The sequence below is a fragment of the Tympanuchus pallidicinctus genome, unplaced genomic scaffold (assembly GCF_026119805.1).
Source record: "Tympanuchus pallidicinctus isolate F22 unplaced genomic scaffold, pur_lepc_1.0 scaffold16, whole genome shotgun sequence".
In the NCBI taxonomy this organism is placed as follows: domain Eukaryota; kingdom Metazoa; phylum Chordata; class Aves; order Galliformes; family Phasianidae; genus Tympanuchus; species Tympanuchus pallidicinctus.
Window position 1 is genome coordinate 10,199,412 of NW_026294679.1, and position 25,741 is coordinate 10,225,152.

Here is a 25,741-nt window from a genome sequence, read left to right on the forward strand (position 1 = left end):
TAACAGTGAGTTCCAACTCTCTCTTGTAGGGGCATAATTGCCCTTAATGCAATGTTATTTTAAAGCATATGTAGAGACTGACTGAAAAAAAATGAGCCACCTCAGAACATCTGTTGGGAAGAATCTTATGGTAGGGAGGTATGAAAGAGGAGAAATGAAAAAACAGGTGTAAGTGGAAAAGAGGGGTATAAAAGATATAATGAGGCTTCATTTATTCACTTAGGGATACAACTTTGTTCACTTCAGACTAGTCTCCCTATGTGCTTGATTAAAACAAAAAATTTTGTGGTATTAAAACTGTTTATGAGGCCTAATAAAAATAGACTGGAAATGCTGAAATGACTGATTTCTCAGGCCACATAAAGACCTGATTTCCTGTAGATGGAAGTCATAACCTCCTTTGCAGCTGTCTGACCATCCACCTTCAGTATATGAGGTGTTTTTGTTTTGTTTTGTTTTGTTTTTTACCTCGCCCAGGCTGTCCCTGCTTGTACACCTTTAATGGAGTACACTTCACAGTCTGCACTAAGCCTGTAAACTTAAGTGCTGAGGGTGCATCAGTTCCTCTGCCTTTAGACTGTTTTCAATGCCTTTTGGGGTGTAAACACTGTATTTTCAAGTGCATATTAGGGGATATCACACAGAGAAAAAAAACCAACAACAACCAGAAAAATGTATGGATGGTGAATTTATCAACACCTCACCCTGCAAGGAAAAATTAATCTCTTGGTATACCTCTTTTCCCTGTCCTGTTTGTAGCTCTGCTCAGATTGCTGTATTTTTAGGCCAAGTTGCTTCTTTCTTTGATTAGGATTATCAACCCTTAGAGCCCAGTATTTGAGGGCTGGAAGATGCTGTTCTTGTAACACACAGTGTTGGTAGGTTCTTGAGTTTTTTGTTTTTTTTTTTTGTGCCATTGATTGATTAGAGGTGTTCGTCCAAATCATTTTCCCTCTTGATATGTGCATTTTCCTTCTCCACCACAAAGCTGGTGTGAAAATTAATTAATTTCATGAGATTCTTTAATGATAGAAATGCCTTACTGAGCAACAGAACAAGGTACTGGCAATATGAATAAATACATTGTAATGCAGATCTCTACAAAGCTCAGGTTTCTTTTCTCCTCTAAGGAAGTTGCTGTAATAATCTCAGAGCTTACAACTTTTTTTCCCCCTGTTCATTGCAATGCAGAACATCTGTTGCAAAAGAACAAAGGATTAATAATTGAACTAGATTGCACTGTCTAAAATAAAGTGCATATACTACTGTAACTTTTGTGATATTTTGCTGTCTTTAATTCTTTCTTTTCTAAATGCAATTATCAAATGCTGTATTTGTTATGAGTCAGATTTTATTCCAGATTAGAATTTTGTACTGTATTTCCTTTAAATTTTAAGGAATAGATGTTTTCAACAGTGAAGCTTTTTTATGTCAAGTGCATATGAAAGGAGAGAAAGAAGTGTGTAGTAATAACGAATCGGGAACAGTCAGATTTAATTCCAAGTCAGGTTGCTAAATTAGATCAAAATAGGCAGTGGAATGAACAGATAAGAATCCAGAGTTTGATTTGAGGAAGATTTGAAAATAGAAAACCAGAAGCCTTTTTTTTCCATGTTCCTGCCCTCTGAACTGATTGCTCCTGGAGCTAATAGTGTTTACATTGTGTGATTAGGAGCTGAGCCTGGTGAGTTCTATTTTCAGCATTGAGTAGAATCACAGGGAGTGAATCACAGGGGCTTCTCACAGTGCTTCTATAATACTTGACCTCTTTGTAGGTCTCACTGGCCTTCAAGCTGCACACTATTCTCTTATATGGCTCAGGTCTAGCTGAAAAGGCCAATCTCAGCTCACTAACACGTGCATTGTGAGACTTCTAAAAGAATGTGAGCCTGCCATCCTTACTCTGTCTCAGCTAAAGATACTCTTCCACATCTTCACGTTAACTATGGAAATCATCCCCATTAAATAAGAATAAGGGCTTTTCTTGAGGTTTTTGTGGACGGCATCTAGAGGCAAAGTTTCAAACACATCTCAATCCTTAGAATTGTTGTCTGAGTTTTACAGAGACAGAGCCGAAATGAAAATTTCTCTTTTTTCCATGTTTTATGTGGATATTTGAGATCCAGAGATTCTTTCTAAAGGGTTTGTTGAGAGGTAATTGAAGAGAAGCAAGTTTATTTTGGGAACTTCACATTAAGTAGACAGGGTTCCATACATTTGCATCAGGATGTACAAATCAAATTAACATTGTGCCTGACTGATTTAGATGAAACATCATTCCAAATAGTGTTTGGAGATGATTAACCACAGTCTCAGAGCCTAAAAGGAGATTAAAATGTAGGAAAAAAAAAAAAAAAAAAAAGTACCAAATTTGCAATTTATTTGAAATTTCCCACAGAATGATGTCTTCCCCAGCCACAGGATCTAAGCATGTGGTCATAGTAATTGTCTTCTCTGGTATCTCAAAGTCACAACAGAGTAACATCTAAGTTTTATTTCAGTCTCTGGCAGTATCTAATCCAGTAAGCACGTCACCAGGTCAAAAACACAACTAGTGAAGGGGTGTAGAAAGGATGGTGATATAGATTGCAAGCTAAGAGCTAGCCTAAGACAGTGTAGCACCCAGTGTGTTGGTGTTCCATTCTTGGCTTTTTTGTATAGATGCATTATAATGTAACAATGAAGTACTGAAACTGTTTGTATGAAGCAATCTCAGAGTGAAATCAGGTTAACCATTCCCGCAAAGAAACATAGTCATTATTATTTCCCCTGGATTTCTGAGTCTGACAACCAGTCAGTAAACGGGTATTTAAGCTTTCTGATTATTATACATGAATCAGTAACAAAAGAATAAGATGACATTTCTGTTTCTCAAATCCAGGCAATGAAACCTATTAATAAAACAGGAATGGCTTTGATTTTTTTTTATCTCTTCAGTGTCATAACATGAGAACAAGCTATTTATCCGGAACTATATAAAATGAAACCCTTTCTTTATGTGTGACCAAACACAAGAGACTCACACTTAGAGAGGACTCGAGAAATGTCATGTAAGTCATGAAGAGTTTTGTTTTTATAGAAAGTGAATATTCAGGTCATTTCTTAGGCCATGTAAAGTCCTGATTTCCTGTAGATGGAAGCCAAAACCTCCTTTGCAGCTGTCTGACCATCCACCTTCAGTATATGAGGTTTTTTTTCCTCATCCAGGCTGTCCCTGCTTGTACACTGTTAATGGAGTACACTTTACAGTCTGCACTAAGCCTGTAAACTTAAGTGCTGAGGGCGCATTAGTTCCTCTGCCTTTAGGCTGTTTTCAATGCCTTTTGGGGTGTAAAGATGCAATGTAATGTAACTCACAAATGGTCTGCTTGATCTGTTGGCAACGCAAAAATAAATCATGTGAGCAAAACTTTTACTGAGCTTAAATGGACCTTTAAGGTAAGAGGAATATAAAACTGAAGATATTCTCATTTGTTCTAAAAATCATTGGTATTATAAGGTTAATCACAAATGAAAACCAGACAGTTTCAAATTGGATGTTCCTGAAGAGTATGTGGAATCTCAATCCTTTAAAAATTGTCAGAACAAAGGCCCGAGCATCACTCTGTACATTTGAATCTGGCTTAGTACATAGCAGGAGTTTGGAGTAAATGACCTCCAGAGGTCTCTGCCTCTGTTATCTTCCTTTATAATTCCTTTATAATTTCTACAGAGCAAAAGTAGCTCTGAAGCATCCAGCAGTAATCTGTTAAGGCATACTACAGAAATATATTATTTATTATTTTAGCATTACTTTTTTTTTTGTATGAGCAAGGATGATGCAACTGAGAGTTTCTTTTCTTTTTTATAGACCTCATTAAGATGGTAGTTCCATTAACACAAGGACAAAATATAGAATCTTTGTTTAATTCATGAGCAATAGGAGTGGAAGCTGTGTTTTAAAAAGCTAAGGTTTAAAAAGTGTTAAAAAGGGACTTGTTTTCCCACGTCGTTTTTTTTTTTCCTGGTTTATTTAAAAGATACTGGCTCAAAGCTAAGGCACGTATTTTAAGGACTCACTCTAGCTCCTGGGATTGCAGCCCACTCTTGGGAAGGTGAAGGCTGATGTTTCTGGTTGCAGTCCAGCCCACAAGTAGTGAGTCAGCAGCACAGAAACAGAAGTGAAGATAAATGAGCTTCTTCACCTTTAATGGAAAAAGAAGTGGCAGAATCTTTGGTCTAAATCTGGTCTAAGGTGAGGTACTTTGGAGATTCTACCAACACTTAGCCACAGATAGAAAAGGCTGTAGGGTAGCAACATGTTCAGTTGATGAATGTCCCCAAAGCTGATGAGCTGCAAGTAATGAGACGGGCTGTGTGTGCGTGCACTGCCCTCTTTTGGATGTTGGTAGAAACACGATCAACTCAATCCCTCTTGATGCTTCAGTTTTCTGTGAACTGAAGTTCAGAGCAAGAAGTGGTTATTATCTACCCAACACTATATCTGCGGTTTTGTTACTATGAAAATTCATACAGCATATTGAGAAAACACATTAATGTGGGATTAGACAAAGTAGAGAAAGCTGAACAACAATACAGCAATGGTTCATTAATGTAGTTAGTATATTAGTACTGGTTTGGGTTTTCTTTGTTCAAGATGGAGAAGTCACTAGAACTTAGTCGTTGGCATTCGAACCACATGAAATATTCATGAAAATCTATTACTGTGTATCACTTTTTCAAAAGAAACACTGAAATGTCAGCTGAATATTAAGATGATGTTTATCATTGAAAATCACAGCAATACTTGTAAAACTGGAAGCATTGCTCAACATGAAAAAAAATCTTTGTTTAACTTAAATGTTTGAATATTGAGAAAATTAAAACCTTTTATTTTTTTTCCTTAATTACAAACTGTTAATTATTTCAGTCAATATGAGAAGAGGAAACAAAGGCTGCAATGACCTTCTATTCAACAAGAAGAATCAGAAATGGATTTTTTTAAAGCTCACAATTTACTGGAATGCTCTTTTTAAACTATCAAAACAAGTCCATTTAAAAATATCTCTATAGGACTCCAAATATTGTGCTCCACCAAAAATAGGCTAAGAGACGTACAGTGGAGTATTTGGTAGCTTATAATATAAAACTGTAAGGCCATGTTTATATTAAGTTCCACAGTGAAAGGAAGACGTTATGTTCAGCCAAGGTTTGAATTCATCAGTGGTCTACATGTGTCTTTTCTGAGCAGAGGGTAACATGACTGCTCTGGTTTCTAGAAATAGATGTCAAAAAGTATTTGACAGAGCAGCTGGTGGTGTTTTCCATTCATTGCTTAAAAAGATAGCCCTTTGAAATGGGTGCAATATCTTTATTTCTATTTTTTCTTTTTTCTTTTTTTTTTTTTTTTTTTTTTTTTACTGAGTAGTATATGTGGTGGGGTTTCATTGGTATTTCAGCGCTCTGAAAGTGCTTGACCACTCTGAAGAACATATTGTTAAAAAAGGATACAATCTCTACTGTATACATATTACTCCAAAACTTTTAAACAGGACGCTTTGGGCAGAAGAACTACTGACATTTCACATATTCTGTGATGCCTTCTACGTGTGTATACAAATTGTTTTCTGACTGTGTGCGTATCAGGCTGGCATACATATTCCCAAAGGGAAAATTTTCATGCTGTCTCTTTTTCCTTTTGAGAATATTTTGCTTTTTCACTAAGAAAAATGATATTATTCTGTATAACCAGAGACGCTATCAGTAGGTTATTGGAAGTGAGTACTTTTGTTACCGTCTGAAGTAACAAAAATACTTTTGCATAAGGAAGAGTTACAAAGTGTTTATTTTATTTTTCATATGTTACTGTTGTGATGTGATTTCAATTTTTTCGGTCTCATAAAACAACCCAGGGTTATTCCTGCAGCTAGTGAAAAATAGAGATTTCATTGGCTGCTTTTCTTTGCTGTCACTTCTGGCCTGTAGTGAACTTCTGCGCTAATACAGAAATAGGTAAATTGATTCTTTTTTTCCAGTTACTAGCCAGCTTTTTATTTCAAACCACATTTATCATGATGCCAAATGCTATTCTTAACAATATTTCTGCTAGGAATACTGTACAATCCCAGCACTCAAAAATATTGGCAGGTTATAATTTTTTTGCCATCCTAAGTGATACCCTTTGCCATCTAGCATTCTGCTGACAGGAGAATGTATTATCACTCAATGAGCATTAAATCTTTCATGTGTGCAAACGAGATGAATTCAGCATCTGAATCTTTTACCACAGCACGTCTCTTGCCTATGAACAGCCAAGGCTTGAGAAACATGATGATATCTCATCGGTTATTGGACTTTCTGTGTGCTCTTGGGAAAAGATTGTGTTAGGATTTTCACTGTCCAGGTCTGGATTTAGTTTGGAGCGAAGTTACTCTATCTATTGGTCATGGATCTAATTTTACTCAGGGGGAACTTGGAGTATATTGCCTCCATCTCAGCAAAGCTCAAACTGATTTTATAAGATTGAGTTATGTCTTTTCATGAATAAGAACCTCTGTATTCTTAAGTTACTGAGTTATAGTTGCAAAGCTACTTGACCTCTTGTATTAATTTGTTCATTTCTGAGATGATTCCAATCTAGGTCATTGTTTGAAAGCTTTGAGTTGGAAAGTATAATTCTTTCACTGAAATCTATTATTTCCCTGCAGAATTATTGCACTTTCTGAGCTGATGTGAACTTCTGGCAATAAAACACTTCACAGTAGCTTGATTGAATTATTGGCATATTATTTTAATGGTGTTTTAATGAAATTACTCAGCAACTAACCTTGTCTTTTAGCTAACATTAGAGACAGCTTCAAAACTGCCAACTCCAGTTCATTTCATGTTTTCATTTAGGTGTTAATACTGTTAGCCAATTTATTTAAAACAAAGATGAGGACCAAAATTTTGGTGGCTTTACTCATGAGTGTAGTTCTACAGCAGTTGAAGTTAATCTGTGAATAAAGCTTGCTTAATTTTGCAGAGGCTTCACTCTCCTCTTTCTCTATTAATATCCAAATGAATGCTTGAATTATTTCTTTTTGGTAATTTTGTCCCTAATTTACTTGCTCTTGCAACTACTTACTGCTTTCAGCAATTCAGTCCTGTGAGAGGAGATGGTCTAATTTTCATTACAGGACCTCTGCATTTATACTGGAATGTCATGACCAAAGCAGTTACTTTTTTCAATTTGTTTCATTTCGCAGTTACTTTTTTCAATTTGTTTCATTTCAGTTCTTTTGCTAGGTTTTGTAAACCTTAATTCATGAACTATTTTGATTATTTAAAAGCAAAGCATGTTGCTTTGAAATTCATTGCTGAATCTACAGAATCAGGTTCTCTCTTTACGCAGTCTTCATGGTATGTAAATGACAATCCAAATTCAGAAGTGATACATAAACTGGCAGAAATTTCATTACATTATACTGAGACTCTGTTGTGCTTATACTCTTGCAATCACTGTGTGTTTAAAAAAAATATTCAGAAAACTTCTAAAATTATGTAACTGACATGTAGAGAAACTGGGGAAAAATGCAAGTATTTAGAGAATTTGGGTAGTGAATACTCTGATTTGTTCTTCCTTTCTGATTTCCTATTTTACTTCTCTGTGCTCCTCTGTTTTCTTATGAGAAATGTTACTTGTTTGTGTGGATCTATAAATGAAACATGTAGTAAGTGAGGAGGGTGAAGGTTCTTTAAGTAAATTTGTCCAGATCTGCATATCATCCCTATTTCTGATCAGGTGATATACCTCAGATGTCTTCATGCACCAGAAATAAAATAAGTAAAGGTTGAGAGGGATGCTAAACTAGTTCTAACTAAGCTGCTAAATCTGGCATTTGGGGCAGCCCTACAAGTATCAACAGTTCTATCTCTATAAACATAAACAAGATTTTCTTGTAAAGCACTACCAGATTGCTTTGTCAGGACAGCAAAAATGCACATAATTGTCATGTGAATCTGCCCTGAAGAGTTAGCACCAGAAAAGGGTGAACAAAGCGTGAAGCATTTAAGATCTATAAATTATGTTTCATGTTCATTTGTCACCTCTAGGAAAAGCAAATCAAGTTTCTTCCTTTTCAGAGGTCAGTGATTACTGGGTGCCTTGCATTTGGGTGCAAAAGCCTGTGTCAACTTTATTGACTTATTTGAGAATAAAAATAATCCATCTGCAGCACTAGGAAACGCAGCATGTGCTTTCTGTGCCTGGTGTGACTAAGCATATTCTGATCATTTCTGAGCACTGATCTGAACAGAGAACAGAGTCTTGACTGAAGAGTCTTGACTGAATCCAATTTTCATTTAATTTAACATAAGACAGCAATAAACCAGACCAGAGGCACTGCATGGTTTGGTCTATCTTTTGTATGCGCTTTTGCTAGTAGCAAGAGGCGAAGAAATATTCCTCTCTATTCCTGTATTAGTCATTTTATTTTGTGGTGGTAATATCAGACAGTTTAAAAACTGTCAAGATAAAAAACAGTAAACCCAATTCTTTACATACAAATTGTTTGATCAGACTACCAGTGCTGGTAATCTTATTATTATGTATAATTTTTATTCACTCTCCAGTGATGTCTATGAGAACAGCCTTGCTAAATCAAACTGCTCTCAGTTGAGAGGGAAGTGTCAGAACAATGTGAGTACAGAATATTTCCCTGTATGTTTTTCCACAATTTCTGGACTATTTCTAACTCAGATTCAAGACAAAATTAGTATTTTTGGATTGATTTTCTCCAAGAATATATCTGTTAATTTTGTCTATTAAGATTAAGTTTTGACGTTTGCGACGTACTGTGTCAGTGAATTCTGTGGCTTAAACAGGTAAAAATCCAGGAACTGCCTGTGATTTGGATGTCAGTTTTATTGTTTCATTTGAGACTTGGCCGTTTTGTGTTACGAAAGGGTGAATAATTGTAGGCACTTCCAGGCCATTCATAGTCCTGTAGATGTGGTCAAATTGCCTCTCATTTATTTCCTTTGCAAGTTGAATAGTTCATTTATTTGCTGCTTCTGTGAAAAATGTTTTGTTCTATTCTTCAAACACTCATATTATTCTTCTCTGTTTTATACTACTACGCTACTACTTTTTTTTTTTTTTTTTTTTTTTTTTTTTAAGATGGAGGAACAAGAACAACACCCAGTGTTTAAAATGTGAGAACGCTGTCCAGTGACCTAATAGGATTATTTATCAAACTGTTTATTTCCTATTAATTCCTACTACTGTATTTGAGTGGTTTTGACAGAATCTGGGGAAGGAGCTTGTGTTTTCCTAGGACTCTATGCTTAATCCCACATAAATCTCTCCTGAAATAAAATAGTTATGGAGACTCTATTGTTCTGTCTGTTACTTTGGGATTGTCTTTCTCTATCTTCCCCTGACACTGCCCCATACATCATTGCTGAATTTCACCTGTCATTTTACTGCTCAGGTATTCAGTATTGTGAAATCCTTTTACAGCTCTCCATAGCTGGCTTTTGTTTTTGTTTTTGGTGGATGTTTTTTTCATTATGAATACTTTACTGCCATAAGCAATCTTTGTCACCAGTTTATCCTTTCTTCTTTCCAAGTCACTAACAGATACATTTTCTTGAGCAATGGCCTTTCTGATGTTCAGAATATATTTATCCAGAAACCAGTACTAGCTGGGAAAGCAACAATATGCTATGTAGGGCATTGCAGGAACAGGGAAGATAGCTCCTTCTCCGAGGAGTTTACATCCAGTACATTTCCTACAGTGAGGTGGGAATTTATAGTGGTAGTTTCTTTCTAATCTTCTTTCTGAGATATTGTTGGATATTAAAGACTTAATGAGATATTTGAATTCTAAGCTTAGATTCTCTTTGTTATTGCTGCTGGTTTTGTTTTCCTTGATTTTGTGTTCAGAATGTGTGTCCACTTTTTGTTTTCTTTATAAGCAAATGCATCAAGTCAATGGGTAATAGGCTACTTCAAAGTACAAATTGACTTCATTTATTTCAAAGAAAAGTCTAAAATTTATTTACTGTGTACTTCTTACACTGCAACAACAAAAACATTAATATCAATTGTACTTTTTCTCCTTTCTCATTTATGTTCCAGGCAACTTAGGCAATATGTAAGCTAGTGCAGTGTGCAGTTCAGCACTGTGAAAGCAGGACTATGTTATGAAGTAGTTGATGCTGAGATAATGTTCACAATATGGGTATTTAGACTTCAAACAGGTGTTTAGTCTGGTACTCAGGGCTGAATGTTCTGTAGTGGTTGGAATACATTAGGTGTGCTTATGAACCATACATTCTGTTTTAGTGTTTCTGAAAGAAAATTCAGTCCCTGTGTTCTGAGACCAGTCTATGAACTGTTCCGGATAATGATCTATAGGGATTTACTATAGAGACTTCTGAAAATCTGTGGGATTAATTTCAGGGTCACACTACTGGTCTGATCTGAAAGATTCATACAGGTAGATACACGAGATGTTTTCCTTTCATTTTGAAAAAAATTTCAGATGTCAGTTTCTGCTTCACATCCATTAAGTGCTGTTTTTTCAGATTTGTAACTGGTTATTTGCATGCATGTATTTAAACTAACTTTATTTGGTCTGGTTTTGAACTAAATGATTGAAGTCACTCTGAACCCAAGCCATGCTATGATTTTGTAAGTTACATGGGGCTCTGAATGTGATTTTAGTAGTGACTGCTTAATTCTATTTCGTTTCATTTTAGGACATTTTTGCAAAGTGATTTCAGTGCAGGATATGATGGTGGTACAGAGAATGCTGTCCCAACACTGAAAGTTGGTCTTGTAGTTAACAACCAGACTAATGGCTGGAGAGTCATTGGTCAACTGCATACCCTGATTATGACTCTGTATGTCCTCATGTAAATCTACAGCTGTTCTGCACTCTCTGCCACATGTAAAATACTTTTGCTATCGGCATATGTAGTAAAACAGATGTATTTTGAAACACTTCACATGTATAGACTGGCTGGTCACTGCAGGTCAGTGGTCAAGAGATGAGTTCTGGAGACCATAGATACCTGAAAACGCAGTGGGAATAGCTCAGGGAGGTAGTTAGCAGATTAAAGCCCAAGTCATGGGTGCTGGCAAGTCTGTTTAGGTACTTAACTTCTATTGATTGAATGAGGAATTAGGTGCTTCAGAGCCACAGCAGTTTGTGCCTCAATTCCAATTCTATGAAATGGAGATAAGAGCACTTTCACACTTCACAGGAGTGGCATGACAGAAAACGTGCTAAGACTGTGATGTGCTTGGATATGGCAGTGATGAGGTCAGATGTGTTCCTTGTGCAGGTAAAAAGAGTTATATGAAACTAGAGTGGATCTTGATTAACAACTTGCCTTAGAGACACAATCCAAAGTCAATGAAAAGACCTATTAACTTCAAAGAGCTGAGATCAAGCCCATTGATTTGTGCTTATTTCTGCTCTAGTTACTATAGTCCAATTGAATGCTGTACTGTGATATTTTCACATACTAATATAAACAAAATCCACCTATAAAGGAAGTCATAAAAGTAAGAAAAACATAATTTCTGACTCAGGGTACTCAGTTGATAAGCATTAACCATAGAAACATTGTCCCAGAATTTTTTCCAGTAACAAAAAAAAGTAAGTAACTAATAAACATCACTGTTTATTTTTGACTTAACAAACTAGATAGGTAGCTTATTGGAAATAAATGGTCTATGTATTGATGCTTTGAATATTAATGCTTTCTGTGTACCCTCTGTCACGTAATCTTCCGTTTAGAATCCGTATCAGTGATATACTTGATGTATTTGAAAGTATTAGATTAAAATATGAATGTTTAATTTTAATGGTGCATGTTTTCATTGTAAGATTTCAAAAGTAGATCAAAGATACCAGAAGGAGATAGTGCCTTTAGGGTTATGATGGGAATATTATCCTATTTTACATTAAAGATAAAGTATGGCAAGGCGGTACAACTTGTCTAAGGTCACTGAAGATACTAAATTCTAGCAAGTTTGAAGGAAATTCCTAACCTTCCAAGTCACAAGCCAAATCGTTTTTCTAGACATAGATAAAAGCCTCTGGCGGTTATCCAGTAATGAAGGACATAGGTGTATTTATACCTTCACATACAGCTAATTAACATCTGTGTCTATCGAGACTTATGGTCCTCTATAATTCATAGGTAACGAGTTGTTGTACGTAACTCCACCTGCCTAACTAAAGACATAGAATTGAAAAGTGTGTTTTTGCAGTGCTTGAACCAGGTAGGAATTTACTCTGAGAAATGGGTATGGTCCTTTCATTTCAGACTCATCTAAAGATGGATGAGCAACAGCAGCACCAATACTTAAATAAATGAATGAAATTAAATTTAAATGATACTAATGATTAAAGGCTTTAATACCTTCCCAGGCAAATATTCAGAATTTTTCATGCTTGTCATTCATAATCCTTCATTTCCACACCTGATGGGCACTATTTCCTGCTTGTTGAAATACTAAGATGATCTCTTTGTAATACTCAAACCTATATATTCTCTCTCGTGCAGAGATGAGATGTGTAAGAGAATTTTCTCATTCTCTCTGATTCATCAGCAATGCAGACCAATTAATCCCATAGAGAGAAGCAACTATGACAGCTGCAAGCCATGTATCTTCACTCTTGGACAAAGCTAGGAAGCAACTTTGCTGTGCGGAAATTATTTGTGCAACAAGTGCATCTTTTAATTCACAGCGTCATAGAAACTGGAAATGCAAAGAACCGACAGCATTGTCAAATGTGTTCTCCTGCCAAAGCAAAATATTCCTTGCAGACAGAGAAGTTGTAATGTTTTAGGCAAGGAAACTGTCATCTTCTCTGAAAATTCTGTGATTTTTCTGCCCCGTCTTTGGAGGTATTCAAGGCCAGATTGGATGGGGCCCTGGGCAGCCTGGTTTAGCATTAAACGTGGAAGTTGGTGGCCCTGCATGTGGCAGGGGGGTTGGAGATTCATGATCCTTGAGGTCCATTCCAACCCTGGCCATTCTGTGATTCTGTGATTTTAACAAATCTCACCGTTAGAGTTTGTTTCATTTGTATGTTACTTTTACTCCTCCCTACTCTTTTTTTTTTTTATTTTCTGAACACCTTACTTTTAATCTGCTACTCCAAAATATCATTCATGAAGTCCCTAACAGCCTGTTGTGACTGTCTAGTAACTTATTCTTACTCTTATGTCACAAACCTCAGGTTTGTTTTGTTTGTTTTTTTTTTCTGATAGCTGAACATATCATCTGGGTCTGTATTTACAAGTGATATTTATTTTCCCTATTTAATTGTACATTGAAAGTTTATATATATAGTTCAAATACACTGTTTCCCATACTGAAAGATTGGCTGCATTTAGTTTCGATACTGCATTGAAGCGTATTGAAACAGACATATTTATTAAGATGATCTGAAATTCGTCTCTTCTGACTCCTTTTCAACGCTGTATTTTGATCTTACTCTTCTGTACAGATTATGCTGTTGACTGATCCAGAGGTTGAGAGCAGCTTACTGATTAGTACTGATGAAGGTGCCACGTATCAAAAATACCGTCTGAACTTCTACATTCACAGTCTGCTCTTCCACCCAAAGCAGGAAGACTGGATCTTAGCATATAGTCAAGATCAAAAGGTAAGAATGGTTGCCAGCATTTTGTTTTATTTGCTCTCTACTTAACTGTTACAGAGAATTCAGGACAGTCTTGGGGATAACTGAGTTGGTGTTTCCAGTAGAAGACATTGAGTAAGCCGTGATGCCTGGAACAGTCTGCCCAGAGGTCATGGAATCTCCTTTGGAGATACTCAGAGCCTGCCTGGATGTTTTCCTGTACAACCTACTGTACTCATGTGTACAACTTGCTGTAGCAGGGGATTGAAGTAGGTGATTTCCAGAGGTGCCTTCCAATACTGTGGTTTGTAAGACATAGGTAAAGGATATATGCCTGACTTGTCAGCCTGCCTTTATTCATTGGTCCTGTTTGCAATATCATGTGACAGGTAATGGGAAGAGAATTCAGCTGGGACCCTTTGCAATAAGCAAAGCAACCTCTAATGTGACTACTTCTCCTCATAGTCAATAGTTCTCTCACTCTATTCTGGCACTTGTTCCAAGAACAGTATAAGACATTGCTTGTTCCTATCTGGTTGGCATATTTTCAAAGAAAAATGTAGCAGTGAGTCAATTTCTTTTGAAGGCCAGTTACTTCAGCATGGGCAGTCCATCTGCTGAATAAATTTGCTGGGAAATTTCCCTTGATTTTCTGATGTTCAACTTGAGATACCAAAATGAGACTTAACTGTAAGAGACCTCTTTGTTAGCAGTTTCTGAAAAACACACATCAACATGCATAAGTCAGTCACTTCCTTTGAAGAACCTTATAGACCTAAATCTGTGTTGTACTCCAAAATCGAAATTGAAGGGAAATCGTAAGAGGGTGTTGGAGTTGTTTAGTTTGGAGAAAAGAATGCACTGGGGAGACTTTATTGTAATGTTTCAATACTTAAAGAGGCTTATACAAAGGATGGAGAGATTTTAATTTTACAAGGGTCTGTAGTGATAGAACAAGTGGTAATAATTTTAAACTAGAAGTTTTAGAGTATAGAGATTTAGGTTAGACATAAGGAAGAAACTCTTTACTGAGCGTAGTAAGACAGGCTGCTCAGAGAAGTTCTGAGCAAAATGTGCAAGGTCAGATTGGATAGAGCCTAAAGCACCTAATCTAGTGGAAGATTTCCCTGCCTATAGCAGGGAGGGTGAAACTATGAGACATTTAAAGATCCCTTCCAACTAAAACTGCTTTGTGATTTTATGTTGTTGTGCATAAATGTCTTTTTTCAAGGGGAAGACAGCATTTGACAGTAAGCTTTTTGATCTAGCAAAAGAATTTGTAACTAGGACTGATGACTGAGAGTCAATGGTAGAGTCACTGTGAAGTGTCTGAGCACTGCAACAAACTGTTCTCAGAAGTGATGGATTTCATGTGCCAAGTTTTTGGTGTTTTTGAATAAAACTGGAAAGCAGACCTAAACAATTCACCGAGCTCCCAAAAGGGATAATAGAATGAAGTATTTTGGCACAGCCATCTTTTTGGTTTACAAATAAGTAATCTATAAGGCTTTGAATCTAATCAATAATGCAAGTTTTGGATAAATTTTTAGTTTATACATTAATGTAGATATCAACGTGAATGTTTGAATACAAAGTTGTGTTCCATGTTAGCATTTGAATTAATTATATAAACATTAAACAGCCGTTCTTCCTTTTGCCTAAATTAGGTTTGTAATTACAGTAACTGTAAGCCTGAGAAAATAAATTAATTAACTGAGGTCACAGTGAGTTTACGAGAACTCTTGGAATGAATGTTCAGTCCTGTGCTTTAAGCACAGTACCATTCAAGTCCTATAGCTTTCAAAATTGGACAGGAAATGCATTTTTCCTGCTTAATTCAATTCTACACCATATAGAATCATGCTGAGTGTTGTGTGCACTCACCTTTCTCATAGCATTTTGGAGATTGTACCATGGTTGTACTCTGTTTCAGAGGAAGGTGTAGATGAAGTGATTAATAGATGTTCACTATGAAATTAGGCAAAATATAAATGTTTTCTTTCCCCTGTGGCTGATGAATTCCCCAGGCTGATATGGAACAGAACAGAATTTTGTCTCTGCTGCCTTTTAGGACCCTTTGGAGTTAAACTTACCATGTGTCAAGAAAAGGAGATTTATTATGTAAGCATCAATGAAACTTCTAGTCATAAATTTGTCATATAGAACTAAGGTGTAGCAGAAAATGAATTTCAGATGTTGTAATCAACATCCTGTTGAGAAAATAATTCTGAATTAGAGTCTGTACAGCTAATACTCATCTAATATACAGTAGGTCACAGAATTACAGAATGGGCCGGGTTGGAAGGGACCTCAAGGATCGTGAATCTCCAACCCCCCTGCCACATGCAGGGCCTCCAATCTCCCCATTTGATATTAGACAGATTGTCCAGGCCCCCATCCAATCTGGCCTTGAAGACCTCTAGGGGTGGGGCATCCACAACCTCTCTGGGCAGCCTGTTCCAGCACCTCACCACTCTCTCTGTAAAGAATTTCCCCCTGACATTCAACCTAAATCTTCCCTCTCTCAACTTAAAACCATTTCCCCTTGTCATGCCATTATCTTCCCTTTCAAAGACTTGAGTCCCCTCTTGTTTGTAGGTTCCCTTGAGGTACTGAAAGGCTGCAATGAGATCACCTTGCAGCCTTCTTTTCTCCAGGCTGAACAAACCCAGCTCCCTCAGCCTTTCTTCTTAGGGGAGGTGCTCCAGTTCCATGATCGTCTTTATGGTTCTCCTCTGGACCCTCTCCAACAGCTCCCTCTCTTTCTTGTACTGGGGGTTTCAGACCTGGACAGAGTACTCCAGATGGCTAACAGCAAGTATAATTTCATTGTTCCACATGAAACTCCTACTCCTTTCTTTTTATTCAGAATTGTAAAAAACCCAAACTGGATGTAGAAACAAAGCTCTCTTTTGTGTGTTAACCTGAATTTGTGGAGTGTGTTTGAGATGAGTACGTATGGTGCTTTTGGTGAGAGGATGCAGGTAAATTCTCTTTGTGTTAGGGCACTGATTAGCAAATTGGATGACCATTGAGAATATAGTATCTTTGCTGCAAGAAGAAAATAATGTTGCAAAAGTCTATATATCTGTATTAATTAACTCTAAAGTAGAATTTTGAAAGTGCTCCATGTATGTGTGACTCATAGGCCTGTTTTCCACTTGAAAGCCTAATGGAAATACTCTGTGACTTCGGTGAGCTTGGAACACAGAGGGTAACCAAAAAGAGGAGTATTGATCAACTTGGACTTAATTAAATGTAACTCAAACTAAGGCTCAAATTCTGTCCATGCCTAAGTGTAAATGGCTCCCTTTGGTTTCATTCTCATATAACCAGAGGTAGAATTCTCTCAGAGTAATTGTGTAGTCCTGTGACAATGAAGATAACTGCAATGGGAACTATTGGGCAGTTTGGAACAAATGATGTTGCAGTTTGCTAGTTTGTGTTCATTTGTTAAGACTGTATTTAAGGAAAGAGAACTATTACTCTTTGGATTTCAGGCACTGTGTGCACAGTGATCAAGGATTACTTGAGGAAACAGAGGAAACATATCTGGATGGTAAGAAATTGGCATTATCGTATCACGGACTTTGATGCCATGCATGAAGTTGAAGAGGCTGTAGAGGTTTCAGATTCATTTAATATTGCTCTTGGCAGTCAGAAGGAAGAGTCAATTAGAAAGCATGTTTACATCCTTCCAGCAAACAAAGTTCTCATTACATCATTTGCATCTTGTCATTGTAGCAGGTGGAACCAGGAAAATCAGATGGTGAATAGAGCAAGTGCTGAAGAGGCAGGAATCAAATTGGGAATGAACTGTGACTCTCAGGAGTGGTTCAAATAGTTTAGTACTGATTGAGGGCAAATTCAACAAGTAGGGCATGCCTCTTATTGCTTGACTGTAATGAACAGGAAATGGGTCACAAAGCATCATCTCTCAATCTCTTTATAGCCTGCTGAGTCTATCACTATGATAAGCATCACTGATCTTTTTTGTTTGGTTGAATTGAGATTTACTAAATGGTAGGGAAGTCTGTGTTAACTGAAATCATTTTACAACCCAGTTTCTTGCGTGTTGTGTGCAACTGAATGTTGTTAATTACTGGAGTTCAGCTGATGAGCCATAACTCATTAAGCTTCAGTGACTTGGTTGCTTTTGTTCACATCTCTCCTCTGTGTCTGCCTTGGGCGGCAGACTTGAATTGCCGCTACTGACAGGCCAGTCGCTTATTCAGTCATGAGTTTTTCCTGCCAGTCTTGAGGAAAAAAAAAAAGAGCAGCAAACCATCTGCCATCTGCACTAATTGCTTCATGATTGCATTCATTGTTCTGGCTGAAAGTACAGTTGTTACATGGCTGATTCTTACCACGTAATTGCAGAACTATTGCATGCTCCTCTATTTTCTGTACAAGAGGAGTTACAAATCAGGAGGAAACTTCAGATGCTGTGAAGCATTGCTTGTGAGGAAACTTGTTGGAGGTCTTGTATGTGTGAGCTCTCATGGGTTTAATCAGCTTTCCTGTAAGATGAGGGTTGTATTTTGTGGGAGTATTATGCATTACTGTGTAATCTTCAAAAGTAGTTTGCTATGCAATCAGAGGGTGGGATGTAAGAGCCTCTACTTCATGTGGAGATGTCTCCTGCTATTCAGATGGGTCAGACACGCAGAGGAATGGTTGATAATCAGCCATGAATAACAGAGTTATTTGGAGAGATAAAGCATGGGTGAAAGAGGAAAACAGAAGTCAGATGGGTGAAATGCGAAGTTGTAATTATCCAGCATTTCCTTTTTCTTTTTTTTTCTTCTTCTTTCCTTTTAGCCTTTCCCAAATATCTGATTCCATCTAACTTTGAGAATTATTCTACTTGGAACATAATCAAATCAGGGACTTCCAGAGGTTTTCCTTTCATCCTAATTTGTTCCTGTTTATACCTTCTCTATCTCAGTGGTATCAGTCACTGCATACAAAAGCCACAGAAAGATAAGTGAAATCCAACTTTGTATTACTAGAATTTGCATTATAGTTAATAATAATAATAATAAATTACTATTAACATCAAGCATCTATTTTTTTTTTTTCAATGATAACGTTTTTATACAGTGCTGTTGACCAAGTGTGGAGGTCTATTCATTTGGACTAATGTTAGTCAGAGGAGGCTAATCCGATATGAACTTAATGGAGGGGAAAAAACCTATCTAGAGTAGTAAACATTGGTTACTTTGAATTGTGCTCAGGAAAAGCCTCTCTCTTTTGAAAGACTATAGATAGGACAGGGGAGGTAGTTTGCATAAAGCTAACATTAAACTGTGTGAATAACTCCCTTTTCCCTGGGTTACTCCTGCAACATTCTACATTATTTATGTAATAAGAACAAGGTTTCCAGCAGACTAGATCGTCTTTGATGCTTAATGTTGAAGATTAAATGTGGTAGGGAATTTGCACATTGAAAAATACGTGGCCCAGCCTTTGCAATGTTGTCCTGTATGGATGATCTCAGATATCCTTTCTAGATTACCAGCACCCATGCCACAGTACCTCCTACTCTAAAAAGTGTCCAGGAGCTTATGATTCTAAACAAGCACAAAAATATCTGTGTTTGTAGCTAAAATTTTTCATACTCTTCATGGGAAGTCCTTAAGCACAGACACCCACTGGGCATTCTGATGACACATCTTGCACACAGCTCTTTGCCTTGTTATCTCTAGGACGACTGATTAGTATTTGGTGGCAACCAGTGTACTGAAATGAACAAGGAAGGGACATCAAACCGACTGAACAGTTGTCCAACTGTTAATTTGTTAGAATTTTTCTGTCTTTACTCTCATAGTCAGTTCATTGTCTCAGTAAGAAGACTAATGCAGTCAGATTATATCTTTTTTTTTTTTAAACTGTCTGTAAGCCAATGCGCAGTGACATAAAATAGGGTTTTCTTGTGGGCACACCAGTTTTTTACACCTCACTAAGTATAATGTACTCAGTGAGTTTAAAGTGTAAAGTTTAAAAAGTAAAATAGAAATAAAAATGGGAGAAATCCCTAATGCTTCCCCAGTCATCAGAAAAAAAAAAAAAAGTCTGAACATAGAAAAAGAGCAGAGCCCAGCTGCAGTCTGCCTGTCCGCAAAGAAAGATGCATATTTGGACACAAGTGTGAGCAGTGAAACAGAAAGAAGGAGTCCTGAGCAATAATCACTGTGCTCTACTGCTGACTCACTTATCTTTTAGTTTATGAATAATATATATGATATATATTATAAATTAATATGTCCTTGCTTATCCATCTGTATATGCATAAGCCCCCTGTACCCCTAGAGAAGTTGTTCATTTACTGCTTTGGGATTCTTGTCTGCGTATTTGTTACACTGCAAAACTTTTTGTGCTCTACGTAAGTTTTATTTTTCTACCTTTTTTTTTTCTCTTCAGAATCAGACAGCACACTGGACTAGGAGTAAAGAAATGTGATTGCTGTCATTAGGGCTACCGCTGATCTCTGTGGCTTTGAGTAACTTCCTTCACTTTTCTTAGATGATTATCTTCTCTTTTCCAATAGTCATTTGTTTTGACTGTATGCTCCTATGTGTCTCCTTTTTCTTATTATGCAAAGCACCTGTCAACACTGAATTCATGTGGAGCCATAGGTTCTAGTGTAGTAAAAATGCAAAGCTATGCATGTGTGCATGACAATTCCAATGCTTTGTCCTGAGTTCTGTTCAATCAAAGCCTTTTCTGTTCTATTCTCATTCTAATAGGGTACATCTTTTTAGTTGATAATGTATTTCTTTAATTTAGTCACCTAAACAATTATGAACATACCTAATAATTTCTCAGCATAACAAAAAGCAAATGCAGGATGCTCTGTCACAGAGATGCCTGTTGCAGAGATATTGGAGCTTTTAACAGAGAAAGAAATTATCCTTGAGGATAACTTACCAAGCAGAGTAGTAAATTCATTATCCCTCAGAACTGAGATTTGATGGCTTTCCAAAAGATTCAAACATTGAGACTGTATGTCTCTCCAGAAGGTGCAGTCTAGCTGTACAGCCATCGGTTGTCACCTTATATAATTCTCTGTACTGCTTGAATTAGTGATTAAGACTCTGCAGCATCTGTTTGGATGAGAACAGACGGATGACACTAGTAGTTCTTTCTGGCCGTAAGATATATATGCTGGGGGATTCCTTTAATTATCTGCTGGTAAAATTGTGTTTCCTGCTATGTGTTTAGTATATAAATAGAGTGCACTAGAGACATCTTGCTAGTATAGTTGCTTGCTTCGATAAAGCCAGAACACCAGCATATGGATCGTGTCTGAGAATGCATGAGGAGTTAGGTAAGAGGAAAGCTGAGGCACATCTTAAGCATGTTTTGATCTGACAAACATACTAAAAAGAAGTTGCTGTAATACAACTGTAATGAACAAGTCTATGTGGTGCTTTTGTTCATCATCAAAAGCAACTGCAGGTCTGCAGGCCTCATTGGTGTTTGCAAGGGCTGTGGAGCAGGTATCTGAAAGCTTTATCCCTCTGATATGTATCCATCCATTTTCAATATACGCCAATTGTTGAAAAACCTTATTGATGGCTTTTGTGTGGCATGATTAATGGATTGCTGTAACTTCAAACATTGTAGATCTATGCAGTGTCTATGAACTTTTTTTGTTTCAAAGATTTTAAGCATCTTAACAGTGGAACTTTCAACTAGATTAGAGACTGGGAAAGTAAAGGAGTGTCAGCCCTGTAGCCCATTTGTGTATTCTGCATCATGAGTCTTATGATCTGTTCCAGGGAAGATGTACCATGTGTGATTTCAGATTCTCTGTTAGTTCAAAATGCTTACATTAATTTGGTTTTGGATGAAAAAAGCCTGGTCCACCGCTCTTCACTGAAACAAAGTATGATTCAGGGAGTAACACCAAATCTCTTAGTCACTGACTGCTTATAAGGAGAAATGCTCTGTTCAGTAATTTATCTAAATTGAATGCATCTTGGTATCCAAGTAAACTGTGCTGCTTCACTTTGAAGGAGATATCTCCAGTGCCAATGTGGAAACCTCTCTCATGATAATCTTTGGTGTAACAGGTGGATCCTGCTGAAGATTTAAGACCATAAGGGCTACTTAATACACCTATATAAACATGTTCAATCTTACATTCCCACTTGATGCACTAACCCCATCCTTTTCTGCTGACTGCGTATAAAGAAAAAGAAATGTAAGCTTGATTGTTCTTCTAGGGTCGTAAATTGAAGTACAATTCTGAATTGCAGCAATCCATATAGAATCTATCCTATTGCTCTTTGCTTTCCTGAATGTTGTAGATTACTTCTAAATATACTGTTTCACAGATGAATGCTATTTGAATAATGCCTGTATGAACAATGAGAATAATGAATGTACAATCACTTCAAATACACCTGCGCCTAGTAGAAGAGTACAATCTGTCAGTAATAAACTTATTCAGTACAAATGAATAGGGATAAAAGGAAGGACTTGATTGTATTTATTTCAAATTACATTGTTACATCTTCAGAAATCTGTTTTTATTTAGTTGACTGTGATCTGACAATAATTAAATGGTACTTTTTGAATGTTGTGTTCTTTGGTAAAACCAAACTGAATTTTTAAAAAGTACTAAACTTCTTTAAAAAGAAGTGATCTCTAAGATGTTTGTGTTGTCCATCAGTACAAAAATTGTGTTTCAAATGCAGTTTCTTTTGTCAGTTAATGGTATTTGAAGGGATTAATGTGAAACACTGTGATCCGGCCTAGTTTTAATCAACTCATGGAACACCAGGAGATTTAAGAGGCGAGCAGTCAGCATATGTGAAGAAATAAGGTTAGAGGGATTGACCCAGTAAAAAACTTCTCAGGAAATCAGTGGTGAATATGAAGCAAACCCAAGTCTTTCAAATATGTGCTGAGCTAGTTTTCCAGATGGCTCGAGAGGTGAATGCTGAGTTGAATTGCCTTGGTCAGATCTATGTTGAGGAGGAATAATTGGAGCTTTCATGTATGGTAGAAGTGAGAAAAAGATACCTTTTTCTTTTGTGAATGCAAGAATACTCATGTTGGTAAATACAGTCACCAAATCAAATTAGATCTTGAGCCATTTTCCATTGTAACTTGTTGAGGGTAAATGTCTTAAGAAAATTAATGGGAACTATTACCATGCTCAAATTATTTCCTTTGTATCGCTTCCAGCATGCAATTTAAATCACATTTTCCTCAGCCAGATTCCAAATTTCCTTGTATGTATTCTTTGTTTTTTTTTTTTTGCATAAAATTAAATCATTGCACAAAACTGAATATCCTCATCATTAGAGGAAGAACTTGGAACTCTAATATGATTTAACATCAGTGTGTGAAGAATAATCAAAACTAAATGTTTTATCAGAATATCCAATTAGTTTAAATGCTGAATGATGAAACATTATGGACATCATGAGTCAATCAAATCTGCAGCCATATTGTTTAGGTGGTAAAATGAATCAGAGGCCATGAGGGATTCCATGCTTGATAAAAGCTTTGACTGGGAAAATTTTGTTGAGAACAAATGATAGGTCTTGACTGACATGATGACCCTTCAAACGATATTTTACTGGAATTGGTGGGTCATTCAGATTCTCAGTACATGGTATATGTAACCTGACTTTCAGCATCAGGTGTTAAATGAGTAACTGTTTGTTTGATGTCTTGGATGATATATAGATTACACTGAATGTCTTTGGTGAGTTCAGGGAGCATAACAGTAGCTCTGGGAAACACAGAACTCTGCTAATTGATGGGGATAAGGGCTTCTTTCTTTAATACACATTTGCATTTGCTAGTGACATCTGTTTGATGATGTGCTTTGTTAACCATTAGGTTGAGCAGCCAAATAAACTTAGTTCAGCCACTTCATAAGAGCCATGTTTTTGGCTGGGAAGATCTCATGGAAAATTCAGTGTTCATGGAGAAAACAGGTGTTTTGGAATACAGTTTTGTTAAAGTGCATCTCCCAAGCTCATCCAGGTGTAGAACTTCATGAAACTGCTAACAGCTTATTGTTTGTGCTAAACATGTGAGTTAATATCATTAGTTTTCAACTTCGTAATTCTGTTAGATCTAAACAGACAAGTAGGGTCCTCTAGGTTAGAATCTCATACCAACATCAACACAAATCAAATTTGTTTGATGCCTAGAAAATGTTTCCCTTCAAAGCTCTTATTTTTGCTACATGTTTTGTAGCTTCTAAAAGACATGCAAAATAGTACAAGGAAGTACAAAGCCAAGTCTGCTGGAAGATTTGGGAAAGAGATGACTCCTCAGTTAATGTAATTTGTTTTAACTCCATAAATGTGGAGGAAGGACTGATGTTTTATTGTACTTGAGACCTCCACAGCAGACTCAAAGCAAGCAAGGAGTGATGATTCTTCATGCAGTGTTAGGTTGTGGAGCTCCTTGCTTACCGTAGTATTCTGTGGGTGCTGAAAGAATAGAAGGGAATACATAGAAGAACTTAGTATTGAGAAATACTAAAGAAATACACCCTCTCACTCAGAAAGACCGGATTGATGGAGTTTGAGACCTTATTTAGAAGAACTGTTGAATATACAAAGTTTTTGAATATGTAAGTATTTTGGTTTTTCAAGCATCTGTTGAAGGCTGTTTATAAAAAGAGATGGTAGTGAAATTGTACTTCATTCTAATCTAATTCAGTAATTCCTTTGTAATCTGACAGTAAAGAAAATGTTTCATTACCTGGATCAAATTAATACCCCCTAACACTGGCTTTGCCAACTCTGGGGCTGTCTTTTTCTTACATAGATTTAATAACATAGATTTAATGTTTCCATTCGAACAGATGTTCTCTGGTTTGAATGGGCCCGTGTTGCTTTTGCAGTTTCAAACACTGCCAGGTACTCGACTAGAGAATGGCTGATTTCCCCAATTTTTAAGAAAATTAATTTGATAGATTTGCTTTGATTCACTTTAATATAAGGATGATTATTCTTGTAATTTGTTTGAGGTAAGCAAATGTATGCAGAATTGCCTGAACTCCTAGGTTGATAAGCTGCTTGGTGGCTGAAAAGTATATTAGAAATAACATAGGAAAATATGAGAAAACAGTCTAGTTTTCACCATTTTGAGTAGTGAAACCTTTTACAGAAGTACCTATTACAGGGAAACCTTTTCCTTATACGTACCTTCACTTACAATTTTCCTGTATTATTATAGCTAATGAGAGCCCCACGAATCTTTATGTTGTGTAAATGCATACCACAATAGATGATTTCTACTCTAAAGAGCTTAGAAATCTGACTGCAAGAGAACTTGTGTAGGAGGTACAACTACAAAAGAGAAGAGGAAGTAGGAAGAGTTTTATTCCCCAGTGAAGAAGGGTCAAATCTGAGAGATCAGTATACGATTCATACTTTGTAGTGGTTTTGTCTTAGTGAGAACAGAAAAATCAGATCACTATTTGGCCCTGAGCTGAAAACATACACTGAAATTGTAGAAGGTTTGTTTTTTATTTATGGTTGGAATAAGAGTTGTAGTAGAAAACATCATCTAATTTCTGTCTCCTAATGAAAGTTGTCAACAAACTGCAGTAATTGCCAAAGAAAATAAAATGTAATCTCTGAAGGGACTGCACAAATGAGTCCATCAGAAATCATCCCAGGAGAGAAAGAGCTTTTATAATGACAATAAAATATGATGTTGGGTTAAAAAAAATATCCATACAAGCACTATAACTGCTAAATGAGGAAAAATATTCCCTGCTGTATCATATTTGGTACTTCACAAAATCCTAGACTCCAAATATTTCTTTTTTTCTTTTTTTCTTCTCCTGGTCTAACTAAATAAACTCAGGTTAAGCTGAACAATACTTAAAATTTCTGGAAAAAAAATAACTTTAATGTAAAGAATGTTTTCCCTTTTGTTGGGGATGGCACCTAATATGGGGAATTCCCCTTCTGAAAGTACACTGGTGCTGCTGCGAATCAGTGAAGGCTAAGATTGGTACTGAGATAATGGCAAAGGAATAAAGCCTCTAAAGTCTGGTTATTAAACTGTTTCTTCAAAGACAATGAGAGCTTTGGGCATGAATTCCCAGGGATCTGATATTTCCCTGT

General features: G+C 36.6%; 1 protein-coding gene across 3 annotated transcripts in view; it reads left to right on the forward strand.

The window, feature by feature from the left end:
* The window catches only part of SORCS1 (sortilin related VPS10 domain containing receptor 1), a 269,815-nt gene that overhangs the window by 148,449 nt on the left and 95,625 nt on the right, over nucleotides 1-25,741 (forward strand). For all 3 annotated transcript variants that reach the window (XM_052677145.1, XM_052677146.1, XM_052677147.1), the window contains exon 4: nucleotides 13,494-13,652. In XM_052677145.1, coding sequence (XP_052533105.1) covers nucleotides 13,494-13,652 — 159 coding nt within the window. The remainder of the gene's footprint in view (nucleotides 1-13,493; nucleotides 13,653-25,741) is intronic.